This window comes from Moschus berezovskii, chromosome 16 (genome assembly GCF_049115385.1).
Source record: "Moschus berezovskii isolate FMDL1 chromosome 16, NW_MosBer_1.0, whole genome shotgun sequence".
Classification (NCBI taxonomy): domain Eukaryota; kingdom Metazoa; phylum Chordata; class Mammalia; order Artiodactyla; family Moschidae; genus Moschus; species Moschus berezovskii.
In genome coordinates this window covers 49,748,086-49,766,933 of record NC_142475.1, presented here as the reverse complement: position 1 = coordinate 49,766,933, position 18,848 = coordinate 49,748,086, and the positions used below count along the sequence as shown (strand labels likewise).

At 37.6% G+C, this 18,848-nt stretch overlaps 1 protein-coding gene and 1 long non-coding RNA gene across 8 annotated transcripts in view; one reads left to right on the top strand and one right to left on the bottom strand.

The window, feature by feature from the left end:
• PREX2 (phosphatidylinositol-3,4,5-trisphosphate dependent Rac exchange factor 2) overlaps window positions 1-9,078 on the top strand; it is a 293,115-nt gene extending 284,037 nt beyond the window's left edge. For 3 of the 4 annotated variants that reach the window (XM_055432691.2, XM_055432693.2, XM_055432690.2), the window contains one exon: window positions 3,432-9,078. In XM_055432691.2, coding sequence (XP_055288666.2) covers window positions 3,432-3,477 — 46 coding nt within the window. In that variant the 3' untranslated portion in view covers window positions 3,478-9,078. The remainder of the gene's footprint in view (window positions 1-3,431) is intronic. The other variant, XR_008686780.2, reaches the window with a different exon arrangement.
• LOC148775249 (uncharacterized) overlaps window positions 1-13,704 on the bottom strand; it is an 81,980-nt gene extending 68,276 nt beyond the window's left edge. For all 4 annotated transcript variants that reach the window (XR_016039349.1, XR_016039350.1, XR_016039348.1 and 1 more), the window contains exon 1: window positions 13,361-13,704. This is a non-coding gene — a long non-coding RNA (uncharacterized LOC148775249). The remainder of the gene's footprint in view (window positions 1-13,360) is intronic.
• Between the last annotated feature and the right edge of the window lie 5,144 nt (window positions 13,705-18,848).

The window sequence follows — 18,848 nt, the reverse complement described above, 5'->3', positions numbered from 1 at the left end:
GCCATGAATAAACCATCTTTGTTTCTGGAAGGTTTGGAATTTAGACTTTATGTCTGGCAATTTTAGGAGAAGTCATTTGAGGACAAATGAGACTGAAAGCAGCAGATGCTTTGGACACTGCTAATCATTGTAGGAGGCTAGTGAAGAGGAAGATTCTAGGACGACCACCAGATAGGTCTCTGGTTTGGATGGCAGTGGTGAAAGGTTCTAGTCACTGAGATAGTAGATACAGGAAAATAAGAGCATGTGTAGGAAAAGACGATGAGCCTTTCTTGGTGATATTACACTGAGGCCCAGTGGGACAGGGAGATGCTGTGGTGGGCGGTGCAGACGAGGTTCCTCCTCCTTGTAACTAGCACACGTTGACTGGTCAGAGCAATAAATATATCTTCACTAAGAACCAGATATTACATTCCAGATAATGGCACACTGCTCTTATTTTCTATTACATTACACAGTTTGGCAATTATTGTATAACGAAAATTTGATTTTCTTCATTTGCATAATTGTAGTTTGTCTGTATTTGTATCATATTTGTAGACACAAAATGATTTGGGGTCCAAGCTGCTAACATGCGACCTTACTTAGGTTATTTACCTTAGACAGTTTTTCCATCTATAAAATGGAGACAGTTGCCTCAGGACAGAGTGCCCAGGTAGTGCTCATGCGTGCTCAGTCATGTCCGACTCTTTGAGACCCCATGGACTGTAGCCCACCAGGCTCTTGTATCCATGGGATTCTTCAGGCAAGAATACTCCAGTGGGTTTCCATTTCCTTCTCTAGGGGGTCTTCCCAACCCAGGGATCGAGCCCGTGTCTCTTGCATCTCCTGATTGGCAGGCGGGTTCTTTGGGACAGAGTAGTGTTGATAATTTCATCTGTTTTGTGGTCTCCTTTAGCACAAATCTTCTTTGTGCCTTGTTGAAAAATGAAGGCTGTGATCTGTGTAGACTGAAGTTTGAGAATCCTACTCTCTGCAGCCTTGGATTTGAGCTGGAAATACCAGCTCCACGATGGCTGCCTGAGCCCAACAAGAAAAGAAGAAAGCGGAGCCAGAAACCAATCTTTATCTTGTAGGGCCCGTGGTGTGCACGAGTGGCATGAGGATGTGGCAAAAGCCCCAGTGTCAGGCAAAAGCCTCCATTCCCTCACTGTTTAGATGCCAAAAAGCAAACGGGTCAGCACAGAGTGAAAGTCCAGCTCTTACCTGTTACATTTTACTACCAAGCTTGATCTGCCTGTTCTCAATTCCCAAAGCCTGCAAGTTTCATTACAAATGTGTCTGGACTCAGATAACCCTGAGTCCCTTCCAAGAAGCCTCCGCCAAGTGGAATGTGCCCAGCTCTGCTGCAGTACCCAGAGCTATTACTTCATTAGGTGAATGCAGGGAGTAGCTTTTTCTCCAAATTGAGAGGCAGTCATTTCAAAGACTGCTCTACCCAGTGGCATTAGCCGCATTATGTGGAAACATGCAGTGCAAGGTAATGGCAGGTGACTTCTCAGCCCAGACCTCACGAGAAAGGACATTTGCCACCCAGCCGACTGTTCCTGTTCTACATGAGGCCTTTTCACTCATTAGGCTGCACTGTCAGGAAATAAAATGACATTAAAGAGAATAATGCTCCCTTCACTCTATTATTCCAGCTCTGGGAATGCAGTTTGAAGCAACACCATATACTTTGGCTGCACAAGCAGCTTTGAAGTCTATCAGCTCACTTTAATGTATGCTTTTCTCTGGGAAGCATGAAATAAGCTTTTCTGGTGTGAGATGTCCTTATTTCAGCATTCATTTTCTTCTGTGGAGATGACACGTACAGTATTAAACACCTTGCAGACTCCGAAGGCAATTACTTCTTGTCTGGGTTTCCAGAATGGGAAAGTTATTTTGTTTAACTAGATTTCTAACTTGATATTAAATCTTTTTCATTCTCCCCCACCCTTTGATTTTGAATGACCGTGGGATTAAATGTTGAAAGGAGAGGAAGTTTATAATTTGCTGAATTTGTCAGCAGCACATTTAAACTGTGTTCAATTTTATCTGTAAAAGAGAGTGACTCAGCACAGAGACCCCTGGGTTTGAAGTGAACACAGAGCAAAGTTGGACTTTTCTGGCAGTTCAATGGTTAAGACTCCATGCTTCCAATAGAAGGTGTTGGTTTGAGCCCTGGTCAGGGAACTAGGATCTCACGTGCTGTGTGATGTAGCTGAAAAAAGAAACCAAAAAGAACGTAAAATGGAGCAAAGTTGAAATCTGCACCTTATATTTCTAGAGCATCAGACTAAGCTCTGAAGTAGGACCAGCATGGCCACATTCTTATTGAGGACTCCAGGCTTACAACCAGCTTCATTACATCCGCTGGTGTTCGCTCAAAGTGTAAAGGTTAGTCACTCAGTCATGTCCAACTCTTTGGGACCCCATGGACTGTAGCCCACCAGGGTCCTCTGTCCATGGGAACTCTCCTGGCAAGAATACTGATGTGGCTCGCCATTTCCTTCTCCAGGAGATCTTCCTGACCCAGGGATTGAACCCGGGTCTCCATTGCAGGCAGATTCTTTACTGTTTGAGCCACCAGGGAAGCCCACCTGTTCTCTCAGCTTTGGCCTTAATAATGGGTGTGCTTTATGCATCACTACTGAAGCAGTTATATCCACCTTCATTTGGTTCTGGAGTTAGGAGTCAACCATTCAGAAGAATGTGAAGCAGCAGAACTTGTATCATCTTCCAGGTTCCGTGCCCCGAGCTTTGCCTGCATGCTGTCTGGTTTCAGAAAACTAAACCTGAGATGCAAAGAGAGCATCTTGGGGCATCTCTGCCAGTTCAAACGGATTCCTTGGCCCACGTGAATTTCCACCTGATTCTATTGATAAGGGAGTGACAGTGTGGATAGATCTGGGCAGGTGTTCCTTAGCAAACACCAGCTCTTTGTGCCTTGAGATTCAGGCCTCAGGACTGTGTCTCATCAGCCTAGCCTTGACCAACTGCCAGCACCACCAGGATGGTACAAGTGAGGCAGAGTTCTAGAACTCAGAAAGTCAGGAATGACTTAAGAGAGAGATGCTATGTTGCTGCAAGATAATCATAATAAATATTATGCTAAATACCTCCTAGATTTCAGAGCATCACTTTTGCTACAAGCAAGGTGAACAGCCCAGTTTGACAGCACTGGAGCAGAAGCAGCTGGTGTAAAAATGGCAGCATTGCCTAGTCAGTGGGCATGTAGATGTGCAAAGAGACATGGGTGTTTTGTAATAACAGAACCGAAATTTTGGAGTTTGCTAACGCACATGCAATTTTTAGTGAAATAGGTGATAGGATCTTGACTGACTCCCAAACCAAGAAGTTCTTGTCAATGTATTTGTTATACCAATAAAAACATCTCAAGTGATGTAAATGTGCTGGGTCACTGTCACACCTTCCCATGCCTTTTCTAGGCTGTACAAGCTGTGTGAGCCACCTCCTCCGGTTGGAGAAGAATAAGGAGCATCTTTAAGGAACCAGACAAGCAGAAGCTTCTGAACACTGGATGAGACAAAGGACATGCTGGCTAAACATCCTCCACTCAACATAAAGAAATGGACTTTTTTCTCTGACTCTTTCATCATGCTGTAAATAACTAATGTTCAGCTTATATTTAGATGTTTGTGCTGGAAATGGATAGAAGTCCATTCAAACAACTCAGCTTGACAAACTGATCTCTCTCTGTGTTAACATGAATTATTCGTCCTGGAGATTATATGAAAAAAGATCCGAGATGAAACATTAACCATTGTGCCTCCTTTCCCATTTATTGAAATTACTATATTGCGTTCGCTTTTCATCGTCTCCAAATGGAGCATGTAATGATGGATATTTCCACTTGAAGACATCTGTCATTGGGGAAACCTGGCCACACTTTCTAGGTGATCCCACAGAAATGTGGCAGACGGCAGAGACTGGGAGTCGTAGATTTTCGGTCTCCTGCTTGCATCTGAGAAAGTCACTTGTGGGTGAAAGGTGAGGAGCGTCCTTTACTCTTTTTCAGTTAGAGAAAGAGTATTTCTCAGTAGAGGAGAAGAGAGCTGACTGAGGCCTCCAGCAGCATCTTCTTCCAGCTGCTTTCAGGGACGCTTTCTGCTTGTGGAGAGTTCCAGAGAACCAGTGCTGTCCTTGGTCTCTGAAATGAACATGGCTTCCTTGGATAATGAGTCTTGAAGCTGGGACGTAGGTGTCCAGGGGTGGGGAGAAGCAGGGATTGGGAAGGATTGGGAGGAAGCAGGGGAAAATAAACCTATTAAAAAACTCAACCTTTAAATTTGAAAGATACCTAAAACTCTTATTCAGGCTTTCGTATATCAGACTCTTAGAGAATACACCATACTGAGTGTGTATCTATCAAGGTAGTATATGTATAAGATGAGAAAATAAAGCTTTATTTGTGGAACTTTAAAAGGACTATTAGAGACCTTGATAATTTATGAAAGTACAAGGTATATTCTATTTTCATTCTAAAGTTTACATAATGTTTATCTGTCTACATTGATAAAATATTAATAACGTTTCCTTAGCATAGTGAAAATCATAATATTGATTTTAAGTCTATAGTTTTTCAAAACAGTTAAATGCCCCTGCTGTGATTGTGATATTTATGTGGATTTAGATTAATTTCCTATATGAAATGCTTTCCATAACTAATTTACAAACCATTATCAAATGTTAATTTATGAAATTTGATAATAGTTTTCAAACTCATTAAAAAGCTTTCATCATTAGCAGTTGTGTATTCAATAACAGAAACATTGTATTATGTGTATATTAGGTCTTCATGTCCTGGTCAAGGTAATAAATGTTATTTCACATAGAAGCACTGCAGACTTTCATGATAAGTACATATTTATAATGAAAAATAAACCAACATCAGAGTTTTCAGACAAAAAAGTTGAACACTTTGAATTTAATGAAGATAGAACCTTAATATAAATATTTACATTAAATATGTTCTTAACTTTCAGGGCTTTAACATTTTTGATACTATTGCTGGTAATCCTGAAGGTCCATGAAATTAGTAAATTGTGATGTTCCTGCTACTGACGATTTGAATGAGCAAGTACTTTTCATGTTGTCATTACTGTTCTCTGATCACCCTGGAAGCTGTATTCCCTGTTAAAGGTATGAAGAGGCCATGTAAACGTTTCAGTCATAGTTTGTATTTCATGGGAGAAATTATCTGCTACTGTAGTATTTAAAATTAGCATATTTTAAGATTGAATCTCTATATAATAGAATGTTCAATTCAGTTCAGTTCAGTCACTCAGTCATGTCCGACTCTTTGCGACCCCATGAACCACAGCACGCCAGGCCTCCCTGTCCATCACCAACTCCCGGAGTTCACTCAAACTCATGTCCATCGAGTCGGTGATGCCATCCAGCCATCTCATTCTCTGTCGTCCCCTTCTCCTCCCACCCCCAATCCCTCCCAGGATGTACTTAATACTATTTTAAGGGTTAAACATGGTGTAAGTGTACCATCTATCAATGCTTGGCACTTAATAAAAGCTCAAAAGTTAGTGATGACATGTTACCATCAATCACTGTGATTTTTTATTTTAATGAAAACTGTAGCTAAAACCTAAGTAATTTCTCTGTGCCAAGCAATACCTCCAGGTGCTTTGCCATAGTTTCTTGTTATTGCTTCATTAATCCTCATATTGATGCTTTGACTTAGCATCACCCCTGTTTTACAGTTGAGGAACTGAAGCAAAGAATGGTTCAGTGAGTCGCCCAGGATCACATGGCCAAAAAGTGGTAGAACCAGGATTTGAGCCTAGGGAGTCTGCCTTCTTAATACATTGTGTTACTTTTCCTTATTAATACAGGACATGTTATAATGCTGCCAGTTATTTGTTAGTAAAGCTGGAGTTCTGTGTGGTGTGGGCCATTACATTTATACGTGTTATATTAAGAAAAAAGTGAACGGAAACATATAAAGTGCCTCTAAATATATGAAAATCACACAATATGCTGGACATTTTGCCCTTTTGGATACACATTATGAAGTAACCTAATGCTATTGCAATCTGAAAAGACATGATCTATTCCTCATAATCGAAGATAACAGTTTTAGATATGTTTTAAAAGTCTTGAATAGTACATTATATAACATCTGACTGATTCCAAAACAGTGGTGACAGCAAAAAATCATGTGAGTGAATGAATAAGGACAATTCTTCAACACCACATTGTACCGCTGTGTGGCAGTGGACATTCAACTGACCTTGAGCTTTTATACGAGCTCGGGCATGTTCAGGGTGGTATGACCATAGATTGGCCTTGATATGACCATAGACTGGCCTTGAGTTTTTAGAATGGGTTTACCTAAATGCTCACATACTCCTCTGCAACCAGTGTACCTTTAAACATTACAAAAGCCTACTAACAGTTCTTCCAGGTTCTCCCAACTTTGCAGTTAAAAGTGTGGACCTCTGCCTCTCGCCACCTAAAACGGAAGGTCATGCCTAGAAATTTTGGTTCTTAATATGGGACTGATTTCATAAATACTTGTTAACTAGTGATTCATGGTCAAGAAATCTGAAACATTCCATTGTACCTTATAAATTTTTATTAAAAATTAATATTAAAGGTATGAGTAATTTGAAGAGACTGGAATTTTACACCTATTTCCATTATATTTAATGAAAAAGAATGGAAGAAAGAAGGAAGGAAATAGAGGGATGGAGGAAGGGAGGGAGGGAGGAAGGAAAGAACTTTTGTACTGGATTTACTTATACTGGATATGTAATGTTGAATTTAGAATCTAAGCTTTATGAACTAGTATCCCCATCTTAGGAGTCTCATACTATTTTCTGGCTTTTCAAATTACATTCTTCTAGTGAGTTAGATTTCCTGTGCGTTCAACGGTCACTCTTCTTGCAGCAACAATGTTCAATTTAAAGTTAGATTAATTTCTCATGATATTATAACATATATGACATTGTAATGATATTGGTTCTGACTCTGTTAATTTAAATTTTGTGATGAATTCATAACAGCATGATACTGACCTTGACAGTGTGAAAGCCAAGAAAATGAATGGGTAAAAATATCCTGAGTGGCATATTAAGTCATTTAGGAAAACAAACTATTTTCTACTCTTTGGACACATTTTACCAGCAAAACTAATTTTACTGACTTTGAAGCATTCCTTTGAGTTACTGTATGTATTTGAAAATAATAAATGTGTAATTAGAACACTACTCTCATTAGTTCATATACTTCCTATGTAGCATGGTTTAGTGTAGAAGGCATATTTTTATTCACCTATATATTCAGTAAAACATAAAGTTGAAATCTAAAATAATTAATCTTAATTTAAGTCATTTTCATTTACCTTTTACTTTAAAGGTCATTTTTAGATTTTATTCACTAGCTGAATTTACAAATAGTGAAATTAACCTTTAGCATGTGATTAAATTGCTTCTGAATTTTAAAATTTATGTTTAATTTTTAAAGGCTTTTTTAAGTGAATTATCATACAAAATGATAGCTCAGCTATGATCCCAACGTTAGTAGTAGTTATTTTATTAACAGGTGTATATATTAATCAATTTGCTGAATGAATTGTCAGTTGTCCTATGTAAGTATGAAGGCAAAAATTTTGGAAAAGGTTTAGGACAATCTGAACCTTAATTAAGAAAAATATTCTGTATTTTATAAAGTTCTTCACATTTTGAGATGCGCATCAGAAAAGTTTCACCCTTTATGAAGCAGACAAGTTGGGATAAGTTTCCAGCAGGTGTTTGGACCAAGAATGGTCTCAGGCTGATTCCTATTATATACAGTGGCCACAACCTTTGAAGGTGCTGTGATTCCATAGTCGTTATTATGGTTAGTCCTTTGTTTTCGAAAAATTTTGCTACTTAAAAGTTTTGCTTTTAACAGTAATCTCAGCGTTCATATTGCCAAGTTGTGCTTGACCTCCTTCACTCAGGATAGTTTGCTTCTCTCACTGAGAAGACATTTCTGAAGTCTACTAGGTATACTAAGAGATAAATATATATTTTATATACATATATTAATATTTATAATGTTTTGTTTTTATGATAATACATTATAAAAATGACTTAGATTCTTCTGTCTTATTTTGTATGAAGGTATGAAATATGGATTGGTTCGGTATATTGAATGTGTGTCTAAATATGCCGTAAGTGTCCCTGGTAGGCCATCTTTTGATCACTGGCACTAGTCTGCTACGTAGCCTGGAGTCTATTGATCTGGCTTTGCCATCAGAGGTAGTTGATTAAGAACAAAATTATTGAATTCTTAAATGATAGTTCTAGTAGAAATAGAAAGCTTTGGACAGTTCATTTGGGGTCAAATAACAGAATAAGTATTATCCACTGGTGTTCATTCAACAGACGCGTTTGAGAATTCACTTTGTAAAAGGCACAGTTGGTGGGCTGCCTTTATAAACTGCACGTATTTGGTTCAAAAATCTCAGTTTCTCCTCCGCGTTAATCTCCTTTGTGTCTTTTTCCTGTAATAACGTTATTTGTAATGCAAACATATTCTAATACCATGTAGATATCTATATTGTGTGATTTCAAGTTGATAAAATGCTCTAGAAAGCATACATTTAAACTTAAGTATCTAATCCCTCAAGCAAATTTATTAGAGTTTCAGACAAATATATATTTTTGTAACTGCCAAGTAAATGAGTAGAACATAGCTTTTTGGTTTAAAAATATTTTTATAAGTATGCATTTACACAGTATTCATTATTTTAAAGATTAAAATATCAAGTTGGTTCTATAAATAGTGATTCTTTTGAATATATCCATATTTAACATTGTATAACACCCAAACTGTAATGACAAATGTCATATGAATATGTTATTATAGTAGTGTGTTTTTTCCTTTGTAAAATATATATGTAACATAGTTTGAATCTCTCAGTATTCTGTGCATGGTTAAAATAATCAAGTGTATTATGTATTTTATATCATTTATTTTTGTCTGCATAAAAGACTAGAATAGTAACATTGTATCATGTGTCAAAAATAATAAAGTGAAATATAGTATGACCATTTCAGTTTCTATCCATTTAAATTTAATCAATTCCTGTTACGTTTTCACCTGTTTAAGAGACAAAAATATGCATGATACAGCTTTTCATCCTTAAAGAATTCACAAGCTCAACAGAAGAAACTTTGATAAACATGTGAAACAAATCTACAAATATTAACTAAGGTGAGTTGTAGAGACAGTAACTGCTAGGAAAAGAAGCTAAATAGGGGCAGGAAAGCTTCATGGAAAGAGACTATGTGTTCCTTGAATTAATGAGCCAGTCTATCAAGGTTTATTCAGTACCTGTTATGGATAAGCCCCTATCATGGTTGCTGAGGGTATTATAAATGCATATAATTCCCAGACTCTACAGTTAAATAACTTGGTAATATAAATGATTATCATAGTGCACAAATTAAAATGGTAATTACCAACAAAAGGCAAACACACTAATACAAAATGAGAGGTAGGATGATGAGAAATATGTACTATAGAAATGCAAGGAATTTAGATTCAACCCAACATCTCTTTATTGGGCATCTAGAAATTTCTTAACAGGTTCTGAGCTAAGCTGGATAATTAGTCCTTAGAAACATATATGGCTGTTGCTCATGTGGAGTTTACAGTTCTAGAAGGGGAAGGCTAACCAGAAAACACAGAAATGATGAAAGCTGGCTAGGTCAGTGTTCAGAATGTGTAAAATTAAGCAACAGAAGTGGACGCAGCCTTGTAACAAGAACAGCTTGTAATGAGATGCAAATGTGCCAGATATTTTTGTGAGATGGTGAGTAAAGTAGTTTGGATAGAGGATCAAGATTTGTGAATATGATAACTAATAATGAGGAACATTTTACCTGAGCTTTTGGCTGTTAATATAATGATTTGGGGGCTCTCCTGGTAGCTCAGATGGTAAAGAATCTGCCTGCAATGCGGGAGACCTGGGTTCGATCCCTGGGTTGGGAAGATCCCCTGGAGAAGGAAAAGGCTACCCACACCAGTATTTTGGCCTGAAGAATTCTGCGTCGCAAAATCAGACATGACAGAGCAACTTTCACAAATAATGGTTTGTATGAATTGTCTGTTTAGATGCTTGCACATTATTATTGAGCTGGTTGCTTTTTATTATTAAATTATAAATTTCTTTATATACCAAAAAAAATATTTATAGATGTGATTAGAGAGAGATATGGATTGAAAAGAAGGTTGAATCTGGATGGTATAGGTGTCTCAGTGCCAGGCTAAGAAGTCTGGACATTTTACAGGGAAGAAAATTGAGATATCTAGTTAATAACAATAATAAAAAATTACAAAATTCCAGTGAGGAGTTTGAAAATTTTGTATGCTGTTGACTATATAGACCACCTCAGAAAAGTGGAAGGAAATAATCATTGGAGGAAACAAAAATCAATAACTACATTTTACCTTTTGGAGATTGCTGGTATATTGAGATTGCAAATTTAATACAGTAATAAGAAAAACTGGAATGAACAAATAGAGGTTATTTGTTTTAGAGCAGCAGTCCAGACACTGGTGTTCCAGAGTCACTATTAGGCCACTATTAGACACACATACAAAACGTATTTTGTGGTCAAAATTGATTTTAAGAAACACAGACTCAAACAGATTTTCTTTATCATAGGACTTCTCTGACCTTTTAATATACTTATAAAAATCACAACTTTGGAAGAAAGAGGTGATGTGTCTCACAGCTTACTAGAAGAGAGGACATGTTTCATAGAAGATTTGCTCTATTTTCTTGGATACAAATATTCAGTGGAGCACAAAGTGGGAAAACTGTTCTAAAAACTTCATGATAACATAAAGGACAAAAAAGGTAAATAAGAGATGGCGCAGCCATTTATTACCTGATTTGGTGGTGGGGGGAGGAAAGCTTTAAGGCTTAAAGGAAGAACTACTGATAAATTTTTTTTTTATATCTATTTTTGTTTTATTTTTTACTGAAATATAGTTAACTTGCAATGTTTTGTCAATTTCTGGTGTATAGCAAAGGACATTGACATAAATGAACAATAACAGTGGATTAGAATTAAAATCAGGCTGTGATATTGTCACCATTAATCCATGTTCAGAATGTTAGGGGCTTGGAAGAGCACATTCCATTCAAATACAGATGTTTCCTTTCTGATCATTTCAGCTTATAATGTGATGAGATGTTAGAATAGAGGATATTTTAGTGACTCAAATATTGATGGCACTTTGCCATGTTTTCTGGACTAAATGTGTAATTCTCCATGGCCATGTCCAGGGTACTTAAGTTAGATGATGTGAAGGTTAAAGACTAATTTTCTTTTCACAAAAAGTATTTTAAAATGTAGGTACATGAATCAAGGTAAATTGAAAGCTGTCAAACAGGAGATGGCAAGAGTGAACATCAACATTTTAGGAATCAGTGAACTAAAATGGACTGGAATGGGTGAATTTAACTCAGATGACCATTATATCTAGTACTGTGGGCAAGAATCCCTTAGAAGAAATGGAGTAGCCCCCACAGTCAACAAAAGAGTCTGAAATGCAATACTTGGATGGAATCTCAAAAATGACAGAATGATTTCAGTTCAATTCCAAGGCAAACCATTCAATATCAGAGTAATCCAAGTCTATGCTCCATATACTGATGCTGAAGAAGCTGAAGTTGAATGGTTCTATGAAGACCTATAAGAACTAAACCTTCTTGAACTAAACCTTCTTGAACTAAAACCTCCAAAAGATATCCTTTTCATCATAGGGGACTGGAATGCAAAAGTAGGAAGTCAAGAGATACCTGGAGTAAGAGGCAAATTTGGCCTTGGAGTAAAAACAAAGCAGATCAAAGGCTAACAGAGTTTTACCAAGAGAATGCACTGGTCATAGCAAACACCCTCTTCCAGCAACACAAGCGAAGACTCTACACATGGACATCACCAGATGGTCAACACTGAAATCAGATTGATTATATTCTTTGCAGCCAGAGATGGAGAAGCTCTACACAGTCAGCAAAAACAAGACCAGGATCTGACTGTGGCTCAGATCATGAACTCCTTATAGCCAAATTCAGACTTAAATTGAAGAAAGTAGGGAAAACCACTAGACCATTCATGTATGACCTAAATCAAATCCCTTATGATTATACAGTGGGCGTGACAAACAGATTCAAGGGATTAGATCTGATAGACAGAGTGCCTGAAGAACTATGGACGGAGGTTCATGACATTGTACAGGAGGCAGTGATCAACACCACCCCCAAGGGAAAGAAATGAAAAAGGCAAAATGGTTGTCTCGGGAGGCCTTACAAATAGCTGAAAAAAGAAAAGAAGCGAAAGGCAAAGGAGAAAAGGAAAGATATACCCATTTGAATGCAGAGTTCCAAAGAATAGCAAGAAGAGATAAGAAAGCCTTCCTCAGTGATCAATGCAAAGAAATAGAGGAAAACAATAGAATGGGAAAGACTAGAGATCTCTTCAATAAAATTAGAGATACCAAGGGAACATTTCATGCAAAGATGGACACAATAAAGGACAGAAATGGTATGGACCTAACAGAAGCAGAAGATATTAAGAATACACAGAAGACTATACCAAAAAGATCTTCAAGACCCAGATAACCACAATGGTGTAATCACTCACCTAGAGCCAGACATTCTGGAATGTGAAGTCAAGAGTAAAAACAAAGCAGATCCCATCACTATGAACAAAACTAGTGGAGGTGATAGAATTCCAGTTGAGCTATTTCAAATCCTAAAAGATGATGTTGTGAAAGTGCTGCACACAATATGCCAGCAAATTTGGAAAACTCAGCAGTGGCCACAGGACTGGAAAATGTCAGTTTTCATTCAATCTTATTTTTTTAAATTTATTTATTTTAATTAGAGGCTAATTACTTTACATTATTGTATTGGTTTTGCCATACATTGACATGAATCTGCCCCGGGTGTACATGTGTTCCCCATCTTGAACCCCCCTCCCACCTCTCTCCCCATCCCATCCCACTGGTTCATCACAGTACACCAGCCCCGAGCATCCTGTATCATGCATCGAACCTGGACTGGCGATTCGTTTCACATATGATAATATACATGTTTCAATGCCATTATCCCAAACCATCCCACCCTCGCCCTCTCCCACTAAGCAACTGAACTGACTGACTTTAAAATGTTAAGTGTGGGGTTTTCTAGACTGACATTGGTCTGTTATTTGAACATGATCTGAAGTGTTGCTGTTCAGTTGCTAAGTCATGTCTGACTCTTTGTGACCCCATGAACTGAAGCACGCTAGGCTTCCTTGTCCTTCACTATCTCCCAGAGGTTGCTCAAATTCATGCTCACCGAGTTGATGATGCCATCCAGCCATCTCATCTTCTGTTGTCCCCTTCTCCTCCTGCCCTTAATCTTTCCCAGCATCAGGGTCTTTTCCAATGAGACAGCTCTTCAGGTCAGGTGGCCAAAGTATCAGAGCTTCAGCTTCATCATCAGTCCTTCCAATGAATATTCAATGTTGATTTCCTTTGCAGTAATACAAATATCTCACAGGTTTTTTGAAGCCGTGTCTTGAAAATATGAACGCTCAGGTCATCTCCAATATTCCTTGGGATCAGGAATTTTTCACTGTTCAAGTGCACACACAAGAAAAATTTCAGTATAAGACTGTCTAGAAATTCAGCAAGTCACAGAGTTCCTTGACTCTCTACCCTTGACTCACTATCTTGCTTTTATGTAGGAGAGACCTGTGAACTCCTTGTCAGAAAAGTGACGAGATATATTATTCCAGGGCTGTATGCTGAGAGAAAAAGGCAGTGATCTCCACATGATATAGTAGAGTGTTCTGTTTAGGGCACTTTAATGCAGAAGGATGAAGACAAGTGAGGATATAAATGATGGTGCAAGAATGACTAAGGACATACAGGGACAGACTGCCAGGAAATATTAGGTCTGTTAGAAACCTCTGCCACTCAAACTGCCCTCGTGTTGACTCACAGTTAAAAATGTTTATCTCAGAGTTTAGAGGTTAGGACGTTACCTAATTTTAGCAATGAGGGATCTGGAAGTTACCGGAGAAAATAGACTCAATGATGGTATGAAAAGTCTTATTTACAGTTTTAGAAAAGCATTTCAGTGTTCTAAATTATTGGTTGGAAGGATAAGCTTTCTTTCCTACTTTTTTTTTCTTTTTGTAAAAGAGCCTTTTATTGAATTTGTTACAATATTGCTTCTGTTTTATGCTTTGGTATTTTGGCTGCTAGCCCTATGGGATCTTAGCTCCCCAACCAGGGATTGAACCCACACCCCCTGCACTGGAAGGCAAAGTCTTAACCACTGGACCACTAGGGAGGTCGTCTCACTTTTTTCTAATTGAGGTAAAATTTACATAACATGAACTCAACCATTATAAAGTGTGAAATTCACTGGCACTTAGTCCATCTGCCATATTGTGTGTGCAAACATCACCTCTCTAGTTCCAAAGCATCCAACTATCCAAACAGGTTTTTATTAAGTTAAACTTTTGAGATGGGGCTTCCCAGGTAGTACTAGTGGTAAAGAACCCACCTGCCAATGCACAAGAGTTGTGAGTTTGACCCCTAAGTCAGGCAGATCCCCTAGAGAAAGACATGACAACCCACTCCAGTATTCTTGCCTAGAGAATCCCATGGACAGATGAGCCTCGCTAGTTGTAGCTGATAGGATCACAAAGAGTCAGACATGACTGAAGCAACTTAGCATGCACACAAACTTTTGAGATAATTGTCTATTTATAATTTTGACAAAATTTCAAAAGCAATTCAATGGAGAAAGGATAGCTTTTTCACCAAATGGTTCTAAGGCATTTGGACACAGATAGGTATAAAAATTATCTTTGAACTCAATGTTATGCCTAATATGAAAAATAATTCAAAATGGATCATAGACATAAATGTAAAACAGGCAATGACAAAACTTTTAGGAAAAAATATAAAATCTTTGAGATCTAGCGCTGGATAGAGTTCTTAGATTTGACACAAGAAAGCATGATCTATAAAAAGAAAAATTGATAATTAGACCTTATCAAAATTTAAAACTTCTTCTATTTTAAAGCCTATGTGAAGACAGTAAAAAGACAAGTTGCAGACTGGGAGGAAATAGTTGCAAACTATATATTTGACAAATTACTAGTGTCTAAGAATATGTAAAGAACTCTGAAAAAAGCCAGTTGCAAAAGATTTCATACTGTATGATTCCATTTATACAGTTTTCTTGAAATGGCAAAATTAGAGAAATAGAGAACAGATTAGAATGAAGGAAGTATGTTGTGTGGCTATACAAGGGTGACAAGAATGATCCTTGTGGTGATGAAAAGGTCTCTATTTTGACAGTATTAATGTTGACATTCTGGTTATGAAACTCTACTATACTTATGCAAGACCACGACTTTTCAGGGAAACTGGGTAAAGGGCATACTAGCTCTTTCTGAATTATTTCTTACAACTGTGTGTGAATCAACAACAATATCCATAAAAATTTCAATTTAATATACGATGAGTTTTAAACCTCTCACAATGTTTTAAAGGTAATTTTAAAGGTAGTTGTACTGGTAAGGAACATATATTCCTGATAATGAAATCACGTTTTGAGATGTGGCTAAGAAGCATTATGCTTTCCTTCTTTATCTTTCCTCCTCCTAGAATTCAGTCATTCAGTCAGTTTTTAATTCATTTATTTATTCATTGAGAAAGTCAGCTGTACAAATTGAGCACCCACTATCTGAAAACTTGGCATCAGAATTGAGTACCATGCTGCCCTTCAGGGCCTCTTGAGGGGCTCATTTTTGGAGGTATGGCGAGTTTGTGTACTGTGTACAGTACAGTACTCTTGATTCAAGGGCCACTCCAGCACTTAATAGCTGTGTGACCCTGGGAAAGTTACTTATTTGACTCTCAAAATTCTCTGAGCTGTAAAACTATAATAATATGCCCTTACTTCATAGAACTGTAACATGTATTGAATGAGATAGTGTAGGTAAAAATTTAGCACTAACCTGGTACCTAGAAACACTCTATAGTGTTCATTAGATAACAGAATATTAAATGTTATTCATGGGGTCGCAAAGAGTTGGACACGACTGAGCAACTGAACTGAACTGATGAAGTAGAGCAAAGTTAGGGAGAAAGATCTACTCTTCCAAATATTCAGACAGATGGTTTATTTGGGAAATAGGAAGATAGAATCAGAGGGGATAATTGTCATTTGAAAGCATGCTATGCCATGTAAAAGAGTTCGCAGTTTATCTTGTGGATGGTGGTGAACCTTTGAAAGTGTTGAAGCAGGGCAGCAAATGATCAAACTTGCTACATTCATAGCAGTGCAGTTAGAAGGCTGTTAAAATAAACAAAATCGAGTTTCTCAGAGTGGAATTCTCAGACCAAGTTTGTCAGAATTTCCTGAAGGATTATGCTTTCAAATTGTGGTGCTGGAGAAGACTCTTGAGAGTCCCTTGGACAGCAAGATTAAACTGGTCAATCCTAAAGAAAATCAACCTTGAATATTCATCAGAAGGACTGATGCTAAAGCTGAAGCTCCAATACTTTGATCACCTGCTTCGAAGAGCTGACTCATTGGAAAAGACCCTGATGCTGGGAAAGATTGAGGGCAGGAGGAGAACGGAGTAGCAGAGGATGAGATGTTTGAATGGCATCACCGACTCAATGGACATGAGCTTGAGCAAACTCCAGGAGACAGTGAAAGACAGGAAAGCCTGGCATGTTGCAGTTTATGGGGTCACAAAGATTTGGACATTACTTAGCGACTGAACAACCACAAAGCTTTTCAGGCAATTCTCTTTGCACCTTGGGGTTTGAGAATCACTGGTTTAAAGGAAAGTGATAGAATTCATATCAAAAGAGTATCACAGAGAATAAAGGAAAGGTGTTTTGAGAAATATGTAGGAGATATATTAGCAACATGTGTTAATTCATAGAATGTGGGAAAGTAAATTAAAAGAAGAAATCAAGGACACCTCTAAAGGTTTTAACTTGGACAGTTGGCCCCCACAATAAGGGAAGGCAGGATGAGTTGCAGATTTGAAAGAAAATAAAATATAGTTGGCCCCCCAACTATATATCTACAGGTTCCACATTCACAGATTCAATCAACTAGGGATCCAAATTATTCTTTAAAAATTCCAAGAAGTTTTGAAAAGTGAAACTTGAATTTGCTGCATGTTAGCACCTCCTTTAACACATTTACATTTCATTTACAACTATTTACATAACATTTGCATTTTATTAGGTATTATAAGTAACCTAGAGATGATTTAAAGTATACACAAGGATGTGTATAAGTTATATGCAAATACCATGCTATTTTATTTGAGAGACTTGAGTATCCTGGATTTTAGTATGTGTAAGTCTTGGAACCAATTTCCCATCAATACTGAGGGACAATGGTATATGCATTTTGCAGCATGTTGAATTTGAAGACTTCCAGATGGAGACAGCTAGTTGTCCAAATAAAGCAATCTGTCTAGATTTTAAGTAAGAGATGGGGACTGGGAAATCTAGGAAATATATGGGAATAATAAGGTCACCCACAAGAACCCATGGAGTTAGAAGCTGAGGATAAAATTCTGGGGCACTAAAATTTAAGCAAAAGAAAAGATGCTGTGAGTGCAATCCCAAGGAAATATTTTAAGTGACTGAGAGAAGATTCAAAAAATAGACTGGTTTCCACATAACATTGACCAGAGTTCCCTGTGCTATACAGTAGGTCCTCCTTGGTTATCCATTTTAAATATAGCAATGTATACATATTGATCTCAAACTCTGCTTGATGTTATGTGGCAGCCTGGATGAGAGTGGAGTTTGGGGAAGAATGGATACATGTATCTTGGTATGCCTGAGTTGTTCTGCTATGCATCTGAAACTATCACAATATTGTTAATTGGCTATACTCAAATATAAAATAAAAAGTTTAACAAAAAGAGAAATAGAGTGGTCATGGAGGTCAGAAAGGTAGAGGGAATTACCAAATTCATAATTGTAAGTAGATTAGGTAATGAAAAAGAACATTTAAAATCCTTAATTTTTAAAAATTTTCTTTGTTTCGATATGCTCTTTGTAATACCAGAAAACATTTTTTCAAAAAGAATTATGGCAGTTAATCTCACCAAAGTACATATTACCAGCACCTTTGTAAATAGATAGATTATACAATACCGATATCTGTATTAGCCCAATTCTCTCAGTATGAGTAAATTCAGTTAAGTGGCTCAGTTATATCCAACTCTTTTTGACCCCATGGAAAACAGCACACCAGTCTTCCATCACCAACTCCTGGAGCTTACTCAAACTCATGTCCATTGAGTCAGTGATGCCATCGACCAGATCATGCTCTGTCGTCCCCTTCTCCTCTCGCCTTCAATCTTTCCCATCATCAGGGTCTTTACCAGTGAGTCAGCTCTTCACACCAGGTGGCCAAAGTATTGGAGTTTCAGTTTCAACATCAGTCCTTCCAATGAATATTCAGGACTGATTTCCTTTAGGATGAACTGATTGGATCTCCTTGCAGTCCAAGGGACTCTCAAGAGTGTTCTCCAACACCACAGTTCAAAAGCATCACTACTTCAGCGCTCAGCTTTCTTTATAGTCCAACTCTCAGATCTATACATGACCACTGGAAAAACCATAGCTTTAACTAGATGGACTTTTGTCAGCAAAGTAATGTCTCTGCTTTTTAATATGCTGTCTAGGTTGGTCATAGCTTTTCTTCCAAGGAGTGAAGTGTCTTTTAATTTCATGACTGCAGTCACCATCTGCAGTGATTTTGGAGCCCAAGAAAATAAAGT